A 24,462-nucleotide genomic window follows, 5' to 3' on the forward strand; every position below is an offset into this window, starting at 1 on the left:
GCGTGCGGAAAAGCAGCCTGCGGTGTGATGTGTGTGTCCTTCAGTTGTCAGTCGGTCATTTTCTGCTCTTCTCCTGCAGGGATGACCAAAAGCAGCACAGACGTCATCAGCACTAACGTGCTCTAGAGCGGAGTGACCAGAAGGCGGCGCTGTTTCACGCGTTTTAAATGGTTAGTCAGCTGTTCAAAGGACAGAGAAGAGGGTAGCCTAAATCACACGTAAAGGGGAGTTACACCAGTTTTTCAAAATTTCTGAATAATTCAGTCCTTGGGTTGTAAACACAGTCAGTCAGAGCGGTTTGACTAGAAATCGGTCACTGCAGAGAAACTTACAGACTCAGGTTTCTTTACAGTGGTGATAGATAGATAGATAGATAGATAGATAGATAGATAGATAGACAGATAGACAGATAGATAGATAGATAGATAGATAGATAGACAGATAGATAGATAGATAGATAGACAGATAGATAGATAGATAGATAAATAGATAGACAGATAGACAGATAGATAGATAGATAGATAGATAGATAGATAGATAGATAGATAGATAGACAGATAGATAGATAGATAGATAGACAGATAGATAGATAGATAAATAGATAGACAGATAGATAGATAGATAGATAGATAGATAGATAGATAGATAGATAAATAGACAGATAGATAGATAGATAGATAGATAGACAGATAGATAGATAGACAGATAGATAGATAAATAGACAGATAGATAGATAGATAGATAGATAGATAGACAGATAGACAGATAGATAGATAGATAGACAGATAGATAGATAGATAGATAGATAGATAGATAGACAGACAGATGGATAGATAGACAGATAACGATATACCCCTCCATCATTAATTGACTACAACAAATTGGTTATAACACATCACAAAACTGTAATAAAACAATGTGTCAGACATCAGGCGGCGCACGTGTAACGACTTTCTGTGATGGCGCTTTCAGATTCACTAAACTCTTCGGACGTCTGGTTCCCATCGCCTCCAACTCGGCAGGTTTGTCTAGAATGGAGCATTTCACACCAAACCACTCTGAACGACTTTGGTGAAATATCAACCATTGAATCATGTTGAATTTTTGAAAAATCGGTGGAATTCCCCTTTAACTGAAAGTATTGTTATAACAATAAAATAATGACTCCAGTAGAATCTATAGGGAGCTTCTTAAGTACTGAGTTCCCTATAGAACTATCAGCATTTGCAGCTGCAGTTTTCTTCTTCTTTTTGGTCGAAAGTGAGAGTTGTGAGCAACCGCAAAGCTTGGATGACAGCAGAATGTCAGAGAAGCCAAAATATCAGGAACTAAACATGAAAGACTAAATGGAGATTGGGATATTGGTTGGGATAGTGTGGCGGGTAACACCGCTGCCTTCTACACTGTAGACTGGGGTTCAGTCTACACCAATAAGGTGTTCACTACACCAATAAGAGTCCATGGGCAAGACTCCCAAAACCACCTTGGCCTCCCTGTGTAAAATGACCAAATTGTACGTCGCTCTGGATCAGAGCGTCAGCCAAATGCTGTAAATGCAAATGGAAATGAGTAAAAAGTTGATTATCCTTCCCATAGATATAATTAAATTGTCAAAATCGTACTTAAGTATAATTAGTCGCTGCGTACATCTGCTCACCTTGGAGTAACTTACATTTCAGTACTTTCCCTCTAATACACCATATGAGGCTTTGATCCTGAGATAATGGGTTAAGTCAGGTGTTTTAGAGCAAGCAAAGTACTGAACTGCAGTACAGTGTGACTCCAGATGCCGCATTCTCAAAATAATGGCCTCCCTTCATCCACATAACAGCCACAATAACGATCGGAAAAAAGGAAATATGTGTGCTACAGGGATCTGGAGCATTTTCATCACGACTGACAAAAGACAAGGACTAGAACACAACTAACTAGGAAACAAGTTCAGGTTCAGCAATAATCACTGAGATCAGCACTGTTACAAAAAGGTTTAATTTAATGTGATGTTACTATTAAACAAAAAACATTTTAATGATAAGCATAAAAATCCCAGGACGTTGCACAAGTACAGTGGTTACAGATATCCTGACCGGCTCCTTGTGTAAACAGAACTGTTGTCTGTTGCGCTTACAATATGCAACATGATTGGCAATACTGTGTGTGTCTTAGTGAATCGCTGAATTTGTCCTTTTTCGAGGTGGCAGCTGTTAACGTGTTGTGACATCCAGTGATGGCACACTGTAACGTACACATTTGCAGTTCAATATGAGGCACACAGAGCCCGACAGGGTGATGGATGATACACTATACGGTGTTTTGTGCTGAGGCAGTGGCCCCTTTTGCCTGTTTGTACAGCATCATTAATATCAACTCATAGTAATTCATTATGAAAGGTAGACATACATGGAATCAGATGAACAGTCTCATAACACAAGCTTCAAAGTGTGAAAGCACTGCATGCACAGCTCCGAAGCAGGACGAAGGCATTTTCAAATAAATAGCAGTCTGTCTATAAAAAAAGAATAAAAAGAATAATTTATCTTCATCTCACAGGAAAAGGCATCACATTAACAGCCTTAACTCACACAGCAAAAGAAAAAAGCATTGTGCTTGGGTTTTTTTCCTGACCTGGTAAGTAAATACCTATTTACAGAGGCCTATTTACAGAGGTTTATTCAGGCACTTTAGAGCTGAGATTCATTAATATAAAGAGGTCAGGCGGTTATTCATCTTGGGAAAACAAAGCAAGGTGAACAGTTAGCTCCAAGACAAAACAACCACAACAGAACTACAACCAGATGTGAAACAAACAAATTCAAAACAAAAGAAAAAAAATTCTAAATGATCTCAAAGGGTTTGAGCCCTCACACAAACGGCAGTGAAGTCCACACAATGCAGTAAATGAGCTAATAGCGCTGCCAAATCCATACCAAACAGAATACTTAAGGTATTACCAGACTTGCAAGACAGAGGAGTGCAAAAGTCATGAAATGATAACTGATAGACAATAACTCTGCCTTCACAATTCGACAGTACATTTGGATTTGAACTGTAAACAGCAGGCATAATAAACTACACATGCCTGTAGAGGCTGGCACACATAGATAGATAGATACCCTCTTCAGTTTTTAATGTGAATACTCGTTGATGGATACCTGTTAGTGCGCTGGCACATAACGGAAGCTTTGATGAGACAGTGGGTCCATCCTGAGAGTCCGATTGTTCGTCTGTTAGAAAGCACACTACATTTGATGGGGCATCTTCCTAAAATTCACATTGAGTTAATAACACCTTTCTCTGCCCTGCTGCACTCTTCTACAAATTTGTGAACATTTGTGGCACATGGTGTGATATAGGTAGTTTAGACCGCCATACAAAAATAACCTAGATTGTCTTGGTAGATTCTGGCTGTACTTGGCTATTAGTGCTGGTTTCTAACCACAAAGACAAACTGTAGTTCATGAAAAAGAACTTTTTTTTGTTTGATGAGAACAGCAGAAGATAAATAGAGATGACCTCACTAAGCAGGTTGCATAAAAATTCCCATAGGGATATAAATATCTTTATATATATTATTGATATATAAAAATATATACAATAAAATAGTTATTTTTCTAAATTTTTCTTAAAGTAACATAAAGGGTATTTGCATCATCACACATTGCACCTGACTGATGTGTCCGTTGGTCCAAGTTTCATTCCATTCATTGTGTTGGTGAAAAGGCTCTTTCAAATGCATAATTTGTCCTTAAAACTCAGTATAAACTATGAATGAACAAAACAGCTTGATCAGCGTGGAGCTGTTATGAGGGCAGCACTGTCGGGCCGTCTGGGCCGGCCTTCCTTGGCCTGCTTGGCTTATATTGCGTAGGCCATCCCAGAGTGAACAGCTCAACAATGAGGACTGGGATGGTAAAACGTGCATCAGTGCAAATGGAAGGAAATGAACTAGAGCATTAACTTAGAAAGGACAGTTTCCTGGTCTGTGCCAGTGAGCAGTGAAAATGAAGTAGCAAGAGATTTTTCCAAATTGTCCGTTGAGCGATGAGGAAGCATGGTGGTGCAAGCAGGATGCTCTTGTGTGGGCAAACAGCAGACAGAAGAAGAGCGGGTCAGATAACGAATAACTGCAGAGGCTGTGACGATGGGTCTTTGTCCAGTTTTGGTTTTATGGTACTTTAAAGTGTATTTCTATTACAGAGCTTGCTTATAGCATGCAGTGTTTCTCTTTCGGCTATCATACACACGTTTCCCAAGACGAACAACTTGTGATTTTATGCCCCTCGAGTCTTTTCATCAGATGTATTCTCTCACTCTTTAAGATCCTTTTGGTCAAAGATAATGTGTGTGGCAAAATAAACACCAATTGCACCGAAAATGGCAGAAGAGGCAACGTAGGCAGTGACTGACTGTGTGAACTGGACGATCATGCCCATGAAGAAGGTAGGGAAGACCTGAGAGAGCAGGAAGGTGCTGTCCAGAATGGCAAAATCCAAGCCCACCCCCCGTTTGTCATAATCATCTGATCCCAGAGCAGGAGGCGTACCATTCTGACTGTGCTGAGAGGGGTAATATTCCTGGTCATAGTGTACATGGCCATTAGCATAGCCGCTCTTATGGTTCAGATCACCAGTGTCATCATCTAATGTGAGACATACGGACTCATGGGTGATGCTCAGTCCACTCTTGTGCGTCTTTTTGGTCTGCATGTACACCTGTGGGAAGTGACAAAGGCCTTTAAAAGAGCAAGAGTACCATCAAAATATGGAGCTGGTTGGTTTATGGTTTCCTGCTTGTCATGATGTTTGTGCACTACATGAGAATGTATTTCACTGCTGTCGGAACAAAACTTCATATGGCCATTTTTGTTTTTAAGATTTTGAAAAGTTGCATGTTGTCCTTTACATTTTGTGTAAATTTCATGATGAATGGACCAAAATGACTTGGTTCCATTGACTTCCATTAAAAGTAAAGTGTGTTTTTTTCCTTCTCCTGTAAAGTGACCATTCTGGAGATATGAGGTTTTATTCCACAAACAGCGATACTGAATATTTATATGATTTTATATGATTTATGTGTCATGTTTTTTCCCTTCTACGACACACCAGAGCTTCTAAGTATGACACAGTATTAGCTGCTGAATGACCTACCTCCTTCTCTTTATGGTAGTGGCAGGTGAGCGTGTACGGCAGAGTCTGCAGAGTGGCATAAGCAAACCCTGTGAGCGCAGACATGGCAGTGACCAGTAGCACACTCTTGGACAGACAAATGATCAATGCCGAGACGGTGAAGGACACCATGCTGCTCAGGTAGACCTTTCTGGAGCCAAACACATGCACCAGCCGGCTCATGACCAGCGAGAAGAAAGTTGAGGTAGCACATTGTAGGAACAGCCCCAGGCTGCCCATACGGATGCCTGCAGGAAAGACATTACATTACTAATTTTACATTAGTCAAAAAATACATGTCACATTAACTTTTAAATATTTTTAAAGAACAGTTTCCTCAAATTCCTAAATTTTGTTTTCAGGGACCAGGGGTGTCACAGTGAAAGTCTCAGAGCTACAGCACTGCACATTGTTTTCACTTGATCACTGCATATTTATAAAGGTCTTATTAATGATCCAATAAGTTGGAACAGGATCAATAATCAGCAAAAAAAAAACCCTAAGCTGAGCAACAGTGGTCTTCTGGGAGTAGAGTTTAACATTCCTGTCCTAGGACGAGGGAGAGAATCATGCCTCAAATGTAAGACAGAATTCAGGCTGACCATATCAAAACATCACAGACAAAGCTAGCCTTAAATCTTACTTGTGTTTACTGAGGCATGTATTTGCAAACGCTCTAGCTTTCCATTTCAAACAGCTAAGGAAGAGAATTCAGCTAAGAGCAGGAATTCAGACTTTAAACACAGGGCTGCAGAGCCAAGTTCCTCTGAAACAAGCACGTCTGAAGCTGGGCTGTGTTCTGCTAGTCCACCCATGCTCAGAAATAAACTCATATAACGGCCATGGGTTTTGTAGTTGCTATTGTTAGGCTATGTTGCCAGACTTCATTTACTTCCATATAGTTCTATATCAAAATTCTGCACTGGAGAAAGAGGCTGTGGGGTGGTCTTTTCAGCCTCGCTACAGGGAAGGAGGGAGCGGCCTTCATGCATCCAGCTGGATGTTTGGATGACGCACCGCACAGGCACTGACCGTGGGTGAAGGTGAACTCAAGTTCACTCAGAAGAGCCAGACACTCTGGCAGATGAGACAGGGAGGACACAGCAAAAGAAGTCCAGCAAAACAAAATCATTATCAGGGAAAATGATCACTTGTGCGGGAGCAGGAAACACAGAGCAGGCCACTTCTGACAGAAGACAGACAGTCAAGTGAGGCCAAGGGCAGCGAAGACTGACCATCTCTGTTTACTAGCACAGACAAACATTCAAGATTCTCATTGTTCCCACAACCACCACTGGGCAACTAGGGAGAATATTCATACTATACAGACACCGAAGGTTAAACTAAAAACTAAAAATACACTAATTATCCCTTTTAGAATTGACAGAAAGTAGACGATCTCACCTTCATCATATCGCTGTCTGAGCACAGTGCCCGGAGCAGCACTGGGCACTCCTTCATACAGTCCCTCGCCCACAAAGTCCGTATAGAAGAGCATGAAGGACATGACGGCCATCCAGCTGCACAACTGAGCCACACACAGCTGCCTCATGACTCGCGGAACGTGGCAGTAGCTCCTGTAAATTGCTGGGGTCATGGACCAGCAAGTCCTGAGAAAGCACAGCAGTGGACCAGACTTCAGAAGTCTGAGTTTACACTGTAACACGTAGCAGCAAGAGCGAGGGCCACAGCGTCCGGCATTCGATGGCCCGGCCTCCGGCACCAGTGGTCTGCAGGAAGGCTCCTCCGACACCTTCATGGTGACCAGCACGCTGACAATGAAGATGAGGATGAGGAGGGTGAAAAGACACTCGGCCTGCCCACCCAGGTAGTAGGCCAAGAGGCCACCGCTCCAGTCCAGTGCGGGCAACAGGTAGCCGACGCAGCCACCCAGACTGACCATGAAGGAGAACATGGCGAAGGCCTGGGCACAGTCCTCGCGCTCACGGTATAGATCAGACAACAGTGCCTCCAGTGGCGTGAAGCACACCTGACCGCAAAAGTCCAGCAGGCCCACGCCCAGGATGAGCAGGCCTATCTGGAGGGCCTGGTTCGAGCGGCTGCTGCCCCAGCTGAGGTGAACGGCCAGGACATCAGCGTGGGGGATGATGAGGAGAGCCAGGAGAACACCAAGCGAAAGCAGCCAGATGAAGGGCCGGCGGCGGCCATAGATGCTGTTGCAGTGGTCACTGGCTGAGCCAATGAGAGGGATGAAGAGGAGGCCCAGGACAGGACCAATGCCTGCAGAAAAGAAAACGGATATTTTATATTCATACACATGCCGTAAATGCTGACAAATACCTGCAGCAGCCCATTAGTCAGGTATCCTGAAATAAGCGATGTGTTTACAATGATTTGTTGTGCTGCAGTGAGCTAACGTTGGTTATTTTGATCTACTTTTCAGCTATTTTTTAAATCAAAAACCGGCTTAGGACATTCATTCATTTTCTACCTCTAAACCTTTTTAGCACGGTCTGTCTCTAAAAGTACATGTGTACATTTGACCAAACACCAGCTCTGCACCCCACCATCCCTCTCCACAGCCTTTCTAATTAAAGAAGATGACTAAGCTTGCTCACTGGGCCTAGATTTTCATTTGATTCGTGTCCAAATTCTCAGGGGCTATTTCTATCTGGAGGGGCGGGTGATGAGTTGAGAAGATGTTCAAGAACATATTAAGTTCACTGCAGGCCATCTGCATAAATACTGTATGATCCAGAACAGTGCTGGCTCAATAGGCCAACATGTGATCCAAGTGATGAGCCAATGTACTAATATTTAAAGTTCTTATCATTTTAAACCTGATATGAAATTTATCAGTGATATTGGTGAATATATAAAGCATAGGTCACTGTCAAGTAAATGTTGTGTGGTCAGTCCATTTGAAAGCCATTGGGGACCACACACAAAGAGCATTTGTAAAGAATTATAACCCAAAGTAAAGTTCCCATAAGTTTTGTGACTCAAAAGGGCAAAGAGGGGACTGGTTTGGAATAACACACCTAAAACAATTCAAGAGTTCCCTGGTGATGTAACGGCATTGAAGCGATTCTTGACAAAGCACGTGTTATTCCTACCAAGGGGTATCGCTGTGGGAGCAGTGGAAACAGATAGCCGAGGGAACTAGCTGGCCTTAAAGAAATTTATCAAAGGATATTTCAGTCAGTGAGGGCAGCAAGCAGTGTTTCAGCTACAGAGTACAGACAGTGGGCTTCTGCCTCCTGCTTAAACGTAGTTATCAGTAAAACTAGTGCACAGCTGGGATCGTTACTGTGTACAGTTTCTTTCTAAACAAATATGTGCACATACACACGTCTCGCTGTTGTCAGAACAAAACCTTGTGTCTCCAGAGTGGTAACTTTACAGGAGAAGGAAAAAAAACTACTTCCAATGTAAAGTCAGTGGAACCAGACTTTTTATAATATAAAGTATAAAAGGTAACAGGTGCTTTCAAATTATGTCACAAACTGAAAACCATCAAAAATAGAGATAAAAAGTTTGGTTACAACTTTAGAAGCCACTTCAAGTTTGATCAGGGAGAGCACCTAAGCCTCACTAGGTCTGTCATCCCTCCCTGCTACCAGCCCTCTGACCATCATGAAGGAGCTTATTGTAGTTTAGCATTTTACTAAAGAATCTAATCTACAGTCAGATCCTGTCATGATAACAGATCAATACTAACTGTAGTATTTTAATACCAAATGATACTTTTGGAATAGGTTAAAAATACTCATTTTCTAGTGTTTACTGGATTGAACACAAAACTGAGTCAGCCTGGTGCTACTGCATTTCGGCAGAGTGCTGCAAGTATTGAACGTATTGCAAATTAGAGTTTGGAACTGTGTTCCGATAAACGCTCCCAGTACTTTGCGCAGCTCTGATCAGAACAGGCGAAGTAAAAGAGTAACTTCACTGATTTAAACAATTCTCATAATCCAGTCATTATGATGTTAACAAAGTCAGCCAGAGTGGTTTGATGTAAAATAGCTGATTGTAGACAAAACGACTGACTCTGATTTCTTTATAATGGTAGTAATATAGATTTTATCTACTGTCCAAAATGACCAGTAGCCTTACATGTGTCTTCCGAACGTTTATATGGAATGCTGATATAATAGTGCTAAATCTGGGGAATGTTTTACCTTATAAACCTCTTCACCGTGAATAAATGATAAATAAAATACATTTAAGGCTGAAACCTTTCAAAAGCAACACAAAACAATGTGTGTCATTCACCAACCGTTCTTAACAGGAAGTGTATTCTTATAACCCACTTACACAGTTTTCCCAGTTTCTGACGTTCTGGTAAGAACAGAATCAACACACACTCAAGAGAAAAGAGGCGTGAAGTCTTCAGGTTCTGCACTTTAAGAACAGGTCATGAATCTGTAGACCTTTTCTTAGGACCTTCCTCAAGAACACACTTGAGAAAAGCTTAGTAAGGTAGTGGTGAGTGACGCCCAACGTCTCAGACACCAGGCACCAGGTAATGATGTTCTGAGAAGCTTTTAGAAGCACTAAAAATGTCTGATTTCTTCTGACTCAGTGGGTTTCACTCAAAGGGTGCATATCAAGCCACTCTGAATGGCTTTTCTTAATGGTTTAATTATGCAGACATTTTTAAACATCAGTAGAACTCCCCTTTAAAGTGTTCAAAGTAGCTAACTCCATTTGGTTAAAGAACTAGGCCTACAAAACACAATTTAGCAAGAATAGGCAGACGGAGCGGCCAAGTGGACCTGAGATCTGTAAGAATGGATCATTTATTATTCATGAAAACCAGAAGTGTGCGTATCTTTTGGAAGGAGAAGTTATTTGAGGTTGTCAAGGTTGAAAAGACACTCTTCTCAAAATAAGTGCTTATATTTAGATTTCTCACCATTTGAATTTCAATGGGTCTAAATGGGGTTGTTCATTTATCGCACATGAAAAGCGTCCCAATATAACGCTAAAGGCACAAAACACACTCACATATACACACTTAGAAACAATGGAGCAGAGTCTGACGCACACAAACACTCGGTTGAGGTGCTCGCTACCCCTGCACAAAACCACAGAGGGTGGTCAGAACCGTTATTCTGCTCAGAAAGACACCAGCTGGGACACACTGACACTCGCTTTATTCCTCGGGTCACACTGAAGTAGGACAAAGAAGCCCACCAATCACAAAAAGGCATTACCAAACACCTCCAAAAGCTACTGACCAATGAGAAAAAAACGTTTGCAGCAAATTCCCTGGAGCCGTACGCGACTACATTTTAAACCCTGCGAACTTTATACACAAACTCCATTTTAGGCTCTCGAAAGTTCAGCGTTTACTCTGGTTACGGATGCTGCGCTGAGAAAAGCAGTGTTCTGCATTCTTCTGCCATTGTGAGTTTAGAAAATACGCAGCTCCTTCCAGGCTGGAGAAAACTGCATGCACACACACACACACACACACACACACACACACACACACACACACACACACACACACACACACACACACACACACACACACTCTTTCTCTTCAGCTCTGTAGCTGCTGATGGAGTGCAGTGGACATTATCACACTCTGTATAGCTTGCCCACTCAGTCTGTAGTAACCGTTGGCCTTTCCTTGGCGCTCTGGTCACAATACAGTCTCAGAGAGCCGTACCACGTGGAAATCATTTACGGCTGTGGAATAATGTATCTATTCATATGGCACCCACAACAACCACCAGCGCACTTCTAAATACACCAAGTCCGGGGCTGAGTTATTTTAACGTTTGTGTGGCTGTCACTGTTTTAAGTGATTGTGTATTGTGTTTTGGCCTCCAGTAGGAAAAGGTTTGATTTAATCAAGACCTGAATATAAGCCCTGTGAATAGCCAGAGCTATAGAACGCTCTGAAACCTTCATAACTCCGATGTTATCAATTTTATTATTATTTATTATTATTATTTCTAAATAGCAGAAACAAGACAAAGAGGAGGATGAAAAGGATCTACTGAGTAACAACAGCGACAATGACACTGCATGACAGCTTATTCTGAAAGACATCAAAACGGCATGGCAAGTTTCACCAAGTCACGCAGCAGCTTCAGCTTGGAAATAGCCAATAAACCACAAGCAAGCACAAGCCCTAGTGTGAAAGATCAGGTTTTTCATTTTTTACCTGTAAAACTGCTTTTAAGGCCTAAAGCAAATAGTTATGGCATGTTTTATATTTAGTTTTTTTGCAATGTTTAACTCAAAAAGTGCACTAGAATGAAGAGAAAATGCTTTATTTCAAGTGTTCCTTAAAGTGTTTTTAATTAGAAAATCAGCTAAACATCCATACTCAGGGGTGTTCATACGTTGTAAATGACAGTCAAATGGACAGACTAGCCCAAATATAAAGAATAGTATATGAAAATGGGGTGATCAATATCATTATGAATTTTCACATCAAATTGACCAAAGATCATGTAATATGGTCAAAAATGTCTCCAGTAGTTTTAGATAAACTGTGCTTTACTAACTGAATTATCAAATATGATTTTCTGTTATCAGCTGTCTCATTCCTAAAAGCAAACAAAAAGTGAAGTCATACTTTTTTAATCCCACAAACGGGGAAATTCCACCTCGGCGTTTAACCCGTCCGTGAAGTGAAACACCACATACACACTAGGGGGCAGTGAGCACACTTGCCCGTAGCGGTGGGCAGCCCAATCCACAGCGCCCCGGGGAGCAGTTGGGGGTTAGGTGTCTTGCTCAAGGGCACCTCAGTCATGGACTGTCGGCTCTGGGGATCGAACCAGCAACTGGGCCAGTTCCCTAACCTCCAGCCCACCACTGCCCCCTAAAAAGCAGAAGCTCCCGCAGATTCTTAAATAATATATAAACTGTAGCATTGCAGACTCAGCGACACAGTTTCTCTTCATAGATTTTTTCATGATATATCATTATGATCATATTTCATGTTAGAGTGCGTTTTACACGTTTCTGCTGTTTTCACTGTGAGGATGTTTCTTGTTGATCAGATTCAGTCACTATTAATAAACTAGGAGTGAGCAGGTGATCACAGTCACCTCAGCTGTCCCTGTAAACTGAACTCACATCAGAAGTATTTGTTCATTGTAATATAAAACAAGCCACTAATTACTGGTGCTTATTACTGGTCTAAATAAGTTTGGTGATGTAGCACCCTGCTGAGAGCCACAGGAAAGTCCCGTGTGTTTAACCCATCAGCAGTAAAACTACACAGCTTCCACACACCTGCTGCCCTCCAGATTCCAGCTTCGCTTCCTGGGCTGTAGAACCTTTCAATTAACTCCTGAATACCACCTGAGCAAAGCAGATGATACAGCCACTAATTCAGATAATGACCCCCATTACAGAACGGACTCTTGGGTGGGAAAGAAACTGGCTTCAGTCTGTCCTTGTGACAAAGTCTAGGCTTCATACATCAACTTTTCTTGTTACTCATACCTTGTTTCATACATCTGGACGGTTGGTTGGCTCTAAGGCTGAATGTGTGCCGGTGTCGTGTACAGACATTCCCACAGGAGTCTGACGACTTGTACATGTACACGGGGGAAGTGTCCGAACCAGAACATACACTGTTTTGTTTCTGCGAGAACGAATACTCGCCTCACCGCTTTAGCTCCGTGTGCTTGTGCACTAGTTCTTACAAAGGCATTATTTAAAAAAAACCAAAAAAACGACAGTTCACTGGTTGAAAAATGAAAGCTTTCAACTTTTTTTCCAGGGAAAGTCCCGCCCTTCAAAAAGAAGAGCCAGTCAGTTGATAAAGCCACAAGTGAGAAAGCTCCTCCTCGTCGCTGAGATATATAAATGTGTTTTCTCTCAGAATATATCAGTGTATAGAGAAATACCTGGAATAGCACGGAGGTTAGGAGAGGGACGAGGAAAGTAAAGGTTACTAATGCAAACCCAGAACTATCTGTACTCTGGTCCGGTACCTGCTCTTGTTTCTTATTGCACTACGGTACCTGCGAAAGTAGACGGGGGTTCTTTGTAGGCTGTGCGATTCTCTTGCAATACTAATGTTAACAGTAAACAACAGTAGCAGAAGCAACAATCGGGGAGCTACTGAATTCAGCCGCTCTCGCCATTTGGGTTTATGTGAAGAGGCACAGTGTGATCTGACATTATTTACATTTACGGCATTTTTGCTGACGCTCTGATCCAGAGCGACTTACATCTTGATCATTTTACACAGGTAGGCCAAGGTGGTGTTAGGAGTCTTGCCCAAGGACCCTTATTGGTGTAGTGTAGGGTGTTTACCCAGGTGGGGATTGAACCCCAGTCTACAGCGTAGAAGGCAGAGGTGTTACCCACTACACTAACCAACCACAGAGATTATAGCTAGCTAGCGTAGACGACAAATGACGACACCGTGACAAATGCATTTGACAGAGAGGTGGGCAATATGACGGCATGTCATTGTTGTCGTAATACATTTCGTATTCTGAGCAAATTGTGGACATTGCCTGCATTTGAAGTCAGAGTATGTGGTGTTTGGTGAGGTTCACCAATGTCGAGAGGCTAAAACGTACCATGAACTGCTACATCCAGCAATTCAAATGTAAAACTAAAAGGCACACCTGCAGTTAAAGGTACCATATTGTAATATAATAGCTTGTAAATCAGAACAAAGGTGACGGAAGTAGGCAGTGGGTTTAACGGTCAGGCTGGCTAGCTGAGGGATAATTTATCATTTTATAATTATTTCATATTACAGAATGCTGAAGGATACATCCTCCCCCGCCCCTCTTAGTATAAAGAGACCAGGACTAGGCTTGTTTAATTGGATGTAGTGGACCACAGTATGTGAGATACTGAGAAAATAAAAGACTTTTTCATGGTAGTTTTTTAATGTGGCGCTACTAATGTACTGTCTGCATATCGAAAATTCATGATACGTATTGTGTATCATGAAATTCGTAATATGATATTTTTCCCATAGTGCCCATCCCTAGTTTGACCAATCAATTGTCTGCAGTATCTCTAGCTCAACCCATGTGTTCCAGCTTGACACCGTCAAGAAGGATAACCAAATTCAGCACGGCTACTTGTACCACATGGGTCTCCTGGCAGGTGAAGGTGAAGAAAATGCATGATTATGGATTTATAACTGTGCTTTTACTGTGAAGTCCATTAATAAAGCTTACCCAGCACCATGGTCATGTACTTCTCCTCCACACCAGCCTCCAACAGCAGCGGGGGCACATAGGTGATTCCAGCTGCCACGCAGATCTCCAGGCCACAGGTCAGCAGGTTGAGTAGCACCAGACGCCACTGGGACCTCCATCCAGGCATACTTCCACAGGGACGGGTCACCTTTCACCTATGTGTGTGGGGGCTCTAGTCAGTCAGCCAGGAGCCAGACTCTTTGTGGTCAGACGCCCTGGAACGAAGGCGGCGTGTAGGGTGAAGGAGAGCTGGGGGGGTGCAGGCTTGCAGCAACCTCAGATAACTCAGAGGATCCATCGTGTCTTCAGCATTCTGGATCTGAAAGAAACCAAAACACAGAGAGCAGTGTTTAGACAGAGAGATCACAAGGTGTGCCCAAAGGAGAATCTTTAAAAGTGTAATCAATGCAGATAGCTCTTTCTCCAAACACCATAATAAGGAGCCCAAACTCAGAAAACCTGACATTCGCGGAAAAACAGCAAATAATCAGTTTGTGCACATCATCTCCTTCAACCACAGCAGATGAGATTGCTAATAACGATCAAACTGCAAGCCAGAAGTTGTGCAACTTGAAAAATGTGCTAGTTTGCAGAAAAGCGTCAGGGAGGCATTTCACAAAGTTTCTCAGTTACAAAACAAAATACTCAAATATTTCACAGCCAGATAACAAACTCAAAGACTAGCCCTGTTTCTCATGGGTGAGAGGTCTGGGACATTCCTATTAGACAACAGCAACAACCTTTTCTCTTAAGTCCTTAAAAGGGAACTCCACCGTTTTTTTTCTTTAACAATTTCTACATAGTTTAATCACTGAGATTAAACAAAGTGTCACATTTCTTTACAGTGATGCTGATCACCAACTAAGGGTCACAATGATTAATACAGCCATCAGGCAAATATAGCTATTTTATTTACTATCCAAATGGACGCATCCTCTGAGTTATATGTAATGTTAAAAACGCGCTGCTGTCAGAAGAAAAGCTTGTATGATCAAAACGGTAAGTTTACAGGAGAAGGCAAAAACCTACTTGACTTTTAATGTAAGTCAATGGAACCAAACTTTTTTGTAAGTCATTTTGGACCACTTCTTTTGGCCCATTCTTCATGAAACTTACACCCAATGTAAAGGCCAACAGGCATTTTCAAATCATGTCAAAACTGAAAAATGAAAATGAAAAATGAAAATTTTGTTCTGACAACAGCAAATGGTGAGTGAAAAAAAAGGTTTTCTTTAGGGACTTTTTTGCCTTAGAATGCCCTGCATATACGTCTCTGCCATAACTGAATCAAAAAAACATCTCAGGATAAAACCCTAAAACTATTAACAAAACTATAAACTATATTAAAACTATAAAACAATATCTTGGGCATAAACACATTCCTAAACAGTTCACTGGTTTTCTTTGAGGGAGCTTTTAGACACATTACACTCTCTGGGTGTCTGACTCCTGTTACCACCTCTGTGAACAATTCTGACTCTGACTGATTTCTCTAGAATGGTGCATTTCAAATCAGACCACTCTGAAATGCTTTGCTTACATCTTAATTATTTAATTATTACATTTAGAAAGTGTGTGGAAGTCCCTTTAAACATTAGGCTTATTATTCCTAATCTTACTGTTTGGTGACTACTATGCCAGTCTGTTTAAAGAACTACTATCCTCATGAGAGGGAGGAGCTGAAGTGAGGACCTACATATGAGTCTTTAGAGTTAAAAGGGTTCAATTATTCAGCTAACTTAAAAAGACCTCCTGCACTGGGAACCAGCCCCAGGCCTTAATCATTCAGAATCAAAACCCACCCGTTAAAGAAAATCAACGTCAAACGTTCCAGCGTTTAACAGACAGGCTGAAAGCGAGATTGTAATTCATTTGTGAGCTGCGGTCCATTTGGTTCTTTGCTCGCTGCTTTGCAGGAGGCCTGAGCGTTTGTGGTGTGTGTGAGTGATGGAGGGAGCGGGGCACATTCCTCAGGGGCTTTGGGCACCTCACGCCTCACCCGTAGGCCACAGCCAGGTCATCCTCTCCATGGACTCGCTTTCCCCCGCTTGCTCTGTCATAAGCTTATTCCCTCAGGCCTGATTAGTGCAGGCCATGTCAAGAGCCTCCTCACCAAGCCCCGCTGCCTCTAATTAGCAGCTATTGTTCGTGGAAAAGCACTCTTAATGAGTCAAGACTCTTGGCATTTCCTGCAGGCTTGCCAAGTCTTAGTAGACAGTTATGCACAAAGCAAGCATATCATATACAGACTGCCTGCCCTCCTCTACACTGTAGTGATAGTCCACTGAACACTATATCCATGATTTGGGCTCATAAAATCTCCTCATCCATTTGGCTGAAATGTGTTTTTTATAGTTTCTTGCAGGCAGCACGGTGGCGCTGTCACCTCACCTCACAGCAAGGAGGGCCTGGGTTCGATTCCCTGTCCAGTGACCAGGGTCCTTTCTGTGGAGTCGGCATGTTCACGTCTGCATGGTTTTCCTCCCACAATGCAAAGACATGCAGTCAGGCCCATTGGAGACACTAAATCATGCCTAGGTGTGAGTATGTGTGTGTTTGTATATGTCCTGCGATGGACTGGCGATCTGTCCAGGGTGTTTCCTGAACACTGGAATAGGCTCCAGCGCCCTCCGCAACCGAGAAGGATAAGCGGCTTAGAGGATGGATGGAAGGATAGCTTTTCGTGGCAAAGCGGCCCAATGGTTTCTGTTTTGTCTCCTCCAACTTACTAAAGTTTAGAATATTACATATTATGTATTTAAAATGTTTCAAAGTATTGTGATGTTATAATTTAGCCATCGCCCACCCCTAAATTAAGCCTTAATCTCAATATCACATTTTATATATCACAAGCCGTTTCCAGTCTGGATCTCAAGGACCCTCCCAGATAGTCCACAGTTTTGTTCTTGTTAAACCGCCAGTAGAGCTAAGCCAATAAGTACTGATTACCTGGCTCAGGTGTTCTAGAAACTTGGGAAGAATAACAGTGCAGTCTGTGTGGGAACTCAGCAACCTTAACAATAACAAGCACACAATGTACACAGATCTTTTACTGCTTTCTCACCTGCATCTCACAGTACTATCAAGTGGGGAGGCACCCGTATGGGCATCATGAGCGGATGTCGATGTCCAATCATTTCCGTGTGCCTATGCCGATACATAAGCATTTACAACATGTTTAAACATTCTGCTTTTCCGGAGTACAATAAATATCAGTTTGAAATATCGGTCAGTCAAAGCATCTGTAGCATCTGTCCGATGCCAATATACGTTTTTTAAGCAAATATCTGCCGATGCCAATATGGTGTCATGTCATTGTGCATCCCTGCTACCAAGCCATTAAATTAGCACTGAAGTTCAAACTATAAATCCTTTTTTTCAGCCACTATGCCATTACAGCCTCATCAGTGCCTACAGTAATCTGCCCATGACCAGTACTTACCTCCACACCCTCTTCTATAACCACAGCCTGGTGTCCTCATCCACACGTTCAACAAATACCAAACTCGTGCGTCTTTAATGTGCTGCCCAGTGAAACACAACACCAAACAAAACCCCCACTTCAGAGAGCACTTCCTCCCACAAGCCTCCTGGGCGTGACCTATCAATCAGTAAAAGGCATCATTCCCCCGATCTCACGAAGTGCGCAGTCAGCTCTGAATAGCTCTGCCGTCTATATCCTGTCCACTTAGAGGGACAAAAGTGTTGCTATTCTTCTAAATAGAAATGACCATAAACGACACAGCAAAAAAAGAAAGTCAAGCATTTCTGACCTACTGTGAATCAGATCCAAAACTCTGCTCTAGTGTGTAGAAGACAAGCTGATCCAGTTCTCTCCAGCCTCAGTCTGCCTCAAATGGTCTAGCGATATAACAGCTCTTCAATCAGCGCAAGAGCTCCAAGTACTCCCGGTTCAGAGAGGGCAGCCTGTGGACGGCACTTGATCTGGTGCCTATCTGCGTCTCTCGATCGCTTTGGCTCCCGAGTCCCCAGCCTGCTGCCACCGCACCATCTGAGCCTGAGGGATGTGAGAGAACACTCTGAGCAGCCGTCGCCGCCTTCCAGGGGGAAAGAAAAACAACCAGGTGCTAAATTCATATTTGGTGTGAAATTCCTCAACCAGTGTGGCCCATCTGCTCTTGAAGTGAGACAGAACGTGCGTGATCTTCGTTAAGAAGTCTCCTAGACTTCACCCAATTGCAGGCCTGGAGAGGAGTGATGTCAGTGAATTCACTGCTGTACCTGAGAACTTCATGGGTTAAGTGTGAAGACTGTCACAATTCAACCAGCTGCTCCTACGACTCAGTTTTCTATGAGACGTTGACACTAAAACTAGGAATGTAGCATTACAGCAGTTTGTTCTGCATCAAATTTACCCTTCATTTATTTAATTAGCACTTAAAATGGCCATCAGGTAGGTCATTTTTCTGAGGAGATTATGCATAAGTTAATCCACTAGCACAACGAAGGGCAAAGTCAAAGAAAATAAGTGAAAAAACAGACGTTTCCAAAACTAGAGCTCAAAAAAATTATTGAAAGATGCTGAGAAATGGGACTCCTAAGAACCTTGCAAGACCTGAGAGACCACCAAAACTCCCCCCATCAGATAAACAGCACTGAAAGCTTTGATCTCTGAGAGAGAGGAGAACATCAAGCTGCTTCAGATCTGAAAACATCCACAGGTGTTTCTGTCCATCCTTCCACAGTGAGAAGACCACTCAGCGCTGTGGGTCTGAAAGGATGTGTAGATGTTAAGAAGCCCTCACAGAGTGTGTTTACATGCACTAAAAAAGTCGAATAACTACAGAAAATGAGATTTTGTCAGTAATCCGATCAACAAGCTTATGTGCACTTGACTAATCAGAAACCGTGAAAACTCTGGGCCAGTAATTAGAATTCTGCCTTGAAACCAGCCAACAGACTCACTGATGAAGACCTGATGTAAACATAAAACTCAAACTTCAAACTTCTTTAAAAACACTTTACCTGAAAATATGAACATACATCATCTAGAAAATGAAGAATATTTAAAACCCTTGATTTTGTCAAGAATATATTTGGTTTCATCATCACTCCGAAAGTGTTTTCCTGCGTCTCACAGCGCCGTTCGGTTATTTCTGGCACCGCCGTTTGTTTCTCACATGCGCAGACTGACGAAAGAAATCAGAGTCAGAGTTTACCTGCACTGAGAAATCTGGTTACCGAGCAAACCTCCAGCCTCTTTAGCAGATTTCTTACTCTGATTTCTAGACCTTGCTCTGATCTAAGAAATCAGCGAGTGCTGTTTACAGGACCACCTGAATAATCAGATAACAGCAGAAATCTGATTATGATCAGATCATTGAGTGCATATAAACAAACTCACTGAGAAATGGAGACAGAAAAAAAGAAGCTGCTGGGGTTCTGAGAACAAGACTGACCACCCCAGAGTCCAGACTTCAACATCACTGAACGTGTTTGAGAGTACTCGGATCATGAGGTGCAGAAAGTGCAAACAAGTGTTAAGACTGAACTTTGGAGGTGTGAAAACATACCCGTGCAGATTTCTTCAAAAAACTGAAAGCAAGTGTCCTGAAAAGAATGAGAAAGAGTGATATTAAACTAGCTGTCGAGGCTTCTGGGTAATTTTCTGCTGAAAACTGAATCACCTGACCAAAGAATTTATGAATAAGGATCTTCTCTGACTTTTTTGCATCACGTTGTTTCATGTCTAGTGGCTGATGTGGTAGCTTGGAGCTAACGCATTAGACTGTAACACTATAGCAGCAACTTTTGTTTCAAGTATTGCACTTGCATAATGCTGAATGCTCTAATACAAAGAAAGTGGAAACATGAAAATATTACTGTAAGTCACATTACTGCTGTACAGTCCACACCGACAAGACTGGCAGTACATTCTTACTTATAGGACCATGTCTGGTAGTAAATAATGAAGCTAATGTTAATGATCTCCTCTACTGAAGCATTTAAAAAAGCACAATACCCACTGCACAAAGCAGAAGCCCCTTTTTACAGCTCCTCAGACAAGGAGCTCGCCTCTTTGGGACAACACTGCTGTTCCACACCCAAATCCCACTCCTACAACCCTGAAAAGACCTCATCAGGGGATCCAGCCCAGTCCCACTTTGCCTAGTCACCACACTGCTGCCCAACACCCAGACAACCCGCCGCTCATAACATCCTCTTCACCACATGCTCTGTTCCAAGGTCAGTCCCACTGACCTGCTTTCTGAGAGGCAAGCAACTGGTTATTTCCCTGAACTTTGATGGTAATGATTTTACACATATACTGGATCTGAGACCATCTTCCTCTCTAGGGTCTTCATGCCATCTGCAGCAGGACCCGTTAACCTCTAAGAGCCTGTATGTGGACCTCGCTCTCACCAAGAGGGCAGTACACTGCTGAATAAAGCTGAACTACCACTGAACACGCTGTTGTAAGTAAATGTAAAGAGAACCTGGCATACGTTTTGCCACGTAGCACCTCTAGATGCACCACTCCATGCAGTGCTGCACCCAACCATGGGACATGTGGATCAATCACAGTCAAAGGGGAACTCAGAACAAACAACATGATGATCAGGACTTCTGTCGAGCAGCTGCTGCACACCGTATCCAGTCGCTGTCCTTTTGGCTAAAAAGACTCCACTTTGCTTCCAAATGCCACTTACACCACAAGGCCCAGTCCCATTTCAGCCCACGCCCTACCACTTAGCCCTTACCCCTCGGGTTTGTGCGTCTACGCATGGGGTAGGGTGTCCCATTTTTTGTTGAGGTAGAAGGGAATGGTGACGTGTTAGGGCTACATTTTTCAGAGGAACACTCCAAACAGAGTTTTCCAAACATGTTATGAGGAAAAAAAGAAGAAACGGCAACATGGCGGCACAAGAGACCAAAGAAACCCACAAATATCAGAATTTTCTCTGTGAAAAATTACGATAATCACTGTATCATCTTTAATGTCGTTTCAATGTATTATGGTCCTTTCCTTCATAACAAGCATAAAAATTACCTGTAGTTTGTTTGATTTAAGGTGGAACAGGAAAATTCAAACGAGAAGCTGGTGAATAGCTGAATTCATATTACTGAAGAATTCAGGGTGGGTGATAGTAAATAATATCGCATCCCACCATTTGATCATTCATAGTAATTACAAAGAGTGCAATAATTTCAATATATATTATTAAAAAATGGAATAAATGAATGTAAGGAAATTTAAAACTGTATAGCAGATATGGCCCTCAGTCTCTTCCAGATATCCTCAATACTCAAAAGTAGGTAGGTAGTTTCAATTTTATATAAGATAAGATAAGATAAGATAAGATAAGATAAGATAAGATAAGATAAGAGAGACTTTTATTATCCCACTGGGGGAAATTTGCATTGTTACAGCCGAATAGACAGTAAGCAGGTAAAGAGCAGTAATTAGACAAAGATGTGCATCATACAAAATACAAAATATAAGATAAACTATGGAAATAAATAAATAAACAAGGCGTCTGTTAGCAGAAAAATATAAAAAATAAAAATAGAATTAAGAAACTGTACAAATTTACAGTTTACACACGCAGCTGTGTGGATATTGCACATTTCTGAGCAGGTAATGACTGGATATCACACAGAAACTGTAGATATTGTGCAGTAATGATTAGAGATATAGTACAGAACGTGTGTATGTAGTGCACTTGCACCAATCCATCAGCAGCAGATACTGCACATATCTTTTATAGCTCAGTTGCACTCTTTTATAAGACCACAAATTTGCACACAAATTATGTCATGCTGCAATCGTCTGCTTTGGAATAAAATTTTCCTAAGCCAACGCAACCACTGTAGCGTTATAACTGGAGCTGTGCAGAATCAAGATACTTGTAATACAGAAAATATTGAAACTTAAATCCTGACTTCACAATCAAAAAGTATCAAACCTTAACATACGTGCAAGATAACAACCCTAATAGCTAGTGAATAATTAAAAGGTCTTAAAGGGCACATATCAAGGAAAACAGTCATAAGTTTGGGCACCCAAGCTCAAATGACACATTTTGTTGAAGTGTAAAAGAAGTTAACACATCGTCTACAGAGAAAGCACTTCTGCACAATTACTGTTTGTTTGCTGAATTTGACATAAAGCATAAAATATAAGCCGGGACATTTTGAATGAGGCACAGTATGGGCGGCCAATCAAAATGGAGATCATATACATATTTAAATTTAACAGCACAGTAACAAAAGCAGCCTGTTGCATTCTAAGGGACAAAAGAGCTTGAAAACGTCATGTAAAAATGAACCACGGTTGTTTTTGGTAAAATAAACCGACTCATATATGAACCCCAGAGAAAAATGAGGTCAGTCAAGATTATTCTCTGGATAGAATTCCTGCATTTTAAGGCTTTACCACACCTGATTCAACTGACTTCCCAGCAATTTCAAGTTCCCAGGAAACGTCCGAGGAAAACAAAAAAGTTCATGCAATGCAAAGGGGTCCAAGCACTGGAACTGAACACTTAGTTTAGATACTTCAAACACCGAGTTCCTCCACTGCCTCTTGCTTTCGTGGAAGGGGAATCCCTTCCAATCAGGCATAATTCAGTGGCACATGTCCAAGACGTTTTTCTCCCCTAAGGCATACAAAGTGTTGAATCACAGTTGGGGTGGGGAGATGGGTGTTGGATGATGGTGGGGAAACACTGTGTGGAATTTATCAGCATGTCTGGCCGACCCTGAATAATACGTCATGTAAAGCCCACGTGCCGTCTCTAAAACTGGCGTGCCTGGCGCGTAGCTTTACAGCGGAATAATTCATAGTACCTAGGAGACAAAGCTTTGGATGCAAGCACTGGGCAAACCCACATTCCTCCAGAACATTGACCGCTGTAGGCCCCATAGCATATTCCAGGCAGGTCTAATGATCAACATGTTCAATATCCTCTGCAAGTTTAGAAAGTTCTTGCCTTCCATTTGGTTTTGCAAAGGATTGGTCTGGTGTGGCTGTTGAATCATCTGAGCAGGGGGAAGGGAAGTGTGGGGGGGGGGGGGGGGGGCGGTTCTTTTGACACCAATGCTCTCCCCCACCCCTCAATGCTGCATATCCAGCCCTATTCAACACCCTGCACCACCACCCCCAGATAAGCTTTAATGGCTCTGAAGGGCATTATCATCACACAAAACAGGCTTTGTGTACGTTGAGTCTCTGTTAGTAATCTGATATACTGAAGAATCAAGCCCTTTCAATTAAGGTATTATTAAAGTTGGGGGCATGTAGAAACAACGTTAAAACGTCTGGAGAGTGTAGGCTGGAGAAGTAAATCACAGAACAGCTCTAAAATGGCATCAGAACCACAAGAAACATCCAAGAACATCCAAAGCAGCTCCATGTGACAGCGGTGGCTCAAGAGGAATTCATGAGACGACCGAATTCCTACTTTAGATGATCTAAGCTATCCTGTGTACCACAAGAATGTCTGGATCTGGTTATTTATTAGAAAAAAAGACTTGACGACAGCATTTAATAACATTTCTTCGTGCCAAAAAGGATTCTTTGGAGCAAGACTATCAAAGAATAACCCCTTTGGTTTCTTTAAAAGCCTCTCAATGGATGCTTCTTCAAAAAAATCGCTTTTCTAAATACTTCTGTGTTCTGCTAAGACTTATAAAGCAAAGTTTTTTTTCTTAGAAACACATTCAAGCCATACATTTGTCTCTTTTTTAGGAGCAAGACAAAAAATGATTTGCATTTGAAAGATATTCCACCCTTACCAGAATGAGGCAATGGAGCAGCATGTCCAGGCAATGCTACCGCTCAGACATAAAGGCTAGTTAACAACCTGTCCACAGCTGCAATCTCCAAGACAACTCACGTTGCAGTCTCCTGATGGATTCTGGAGAAGAGCTCTAGTGTAGGTCCTTTCCTAAGCAAGGTCACACGACTACAGCCTGACCCAGCACTCAATCTTCTCGTAATGTCTGTTAGCGTCACCTCTGACCTCAGCTCTCAGTGCCACTCGTGACAGACCTCACCTCAAGCACAGGCAGCACTCTGGCAGTTTGCTCTTGTGTGTTAAGAGTAATGTTATTACAGTTATACTTACATTCTCCCAATATCTGTGAAAGATAGGGTTTTTAAAATATTC

At 42.2% G+C, this 24,462-nt stretch overlaps 1 protein-coding gene across 4 annotated transcripts in view; it reads right to left on the minus strand.

Moving 5' to 3' along the window:
* Nucleotides 1-1,970: 1,970 nt before the first annotated feature.
* LOC108442730 (solute carrier family 45 member 3) overlaps nucleotides 1,971-24,462 on the minus strand; it is a 40,731-nt gene continuing 18,239 nt past the window's right edge. For 2 of the 4 annotated variants that reach the window (XM_017722911.2, XM_017722910.2), the window contains exons 2-5: nucleotides 14,309-14,648; nucleotides 6,570-7,406; nucleotides 5,148-5,413; nucleotides 1,971-4,712 (exon numbers count right to left, since the gene is read on the minus strand). In XM_017722911.2, coding sequence (XP_017578400.1) covers nucleotides 4,308-4,712; nucleotides 5,148-5,413; nucleotides 6,570-7,406; nucleotides 14,309-14,456 — 1,656 coding nt within the window. In that variant the 5' untranslated portion in view covers nucleotides 14,457-14,648 and the 3' untranslated portion in view covers nucleotides 1,971-4,307. Of the gene's footprint in view, nucleotides 4,713-5,147; nucleotides 5,414-6,569; nucleotides 7,407-14,308; nucleotides 14,649-17,393; nucleotides 17,471-18,102; nucleotides 18,233-24,462 lie in introns of those variants that run through there. The other 2 variants (XM_037540311.1, XM_017722912.2) reach the window with 2 other exon arrangements.

Source organism: Pygocentrus nattereri, chromosome 8 (genome assembly GCF_015220715.1).
Source record: "Pygocentrus nattereri isolate fPygNat1 chromosome 8, fPygNat1.pri, whole genome shotgun sequence".
In the NCBI taxonomy this organism is placed as follows: Eukaryota; Metazoa; Chordata; class Actinopteri; order Characiformes; family Serrasalmidae; genus Pygocentrus; species Pygocentrus nattereri.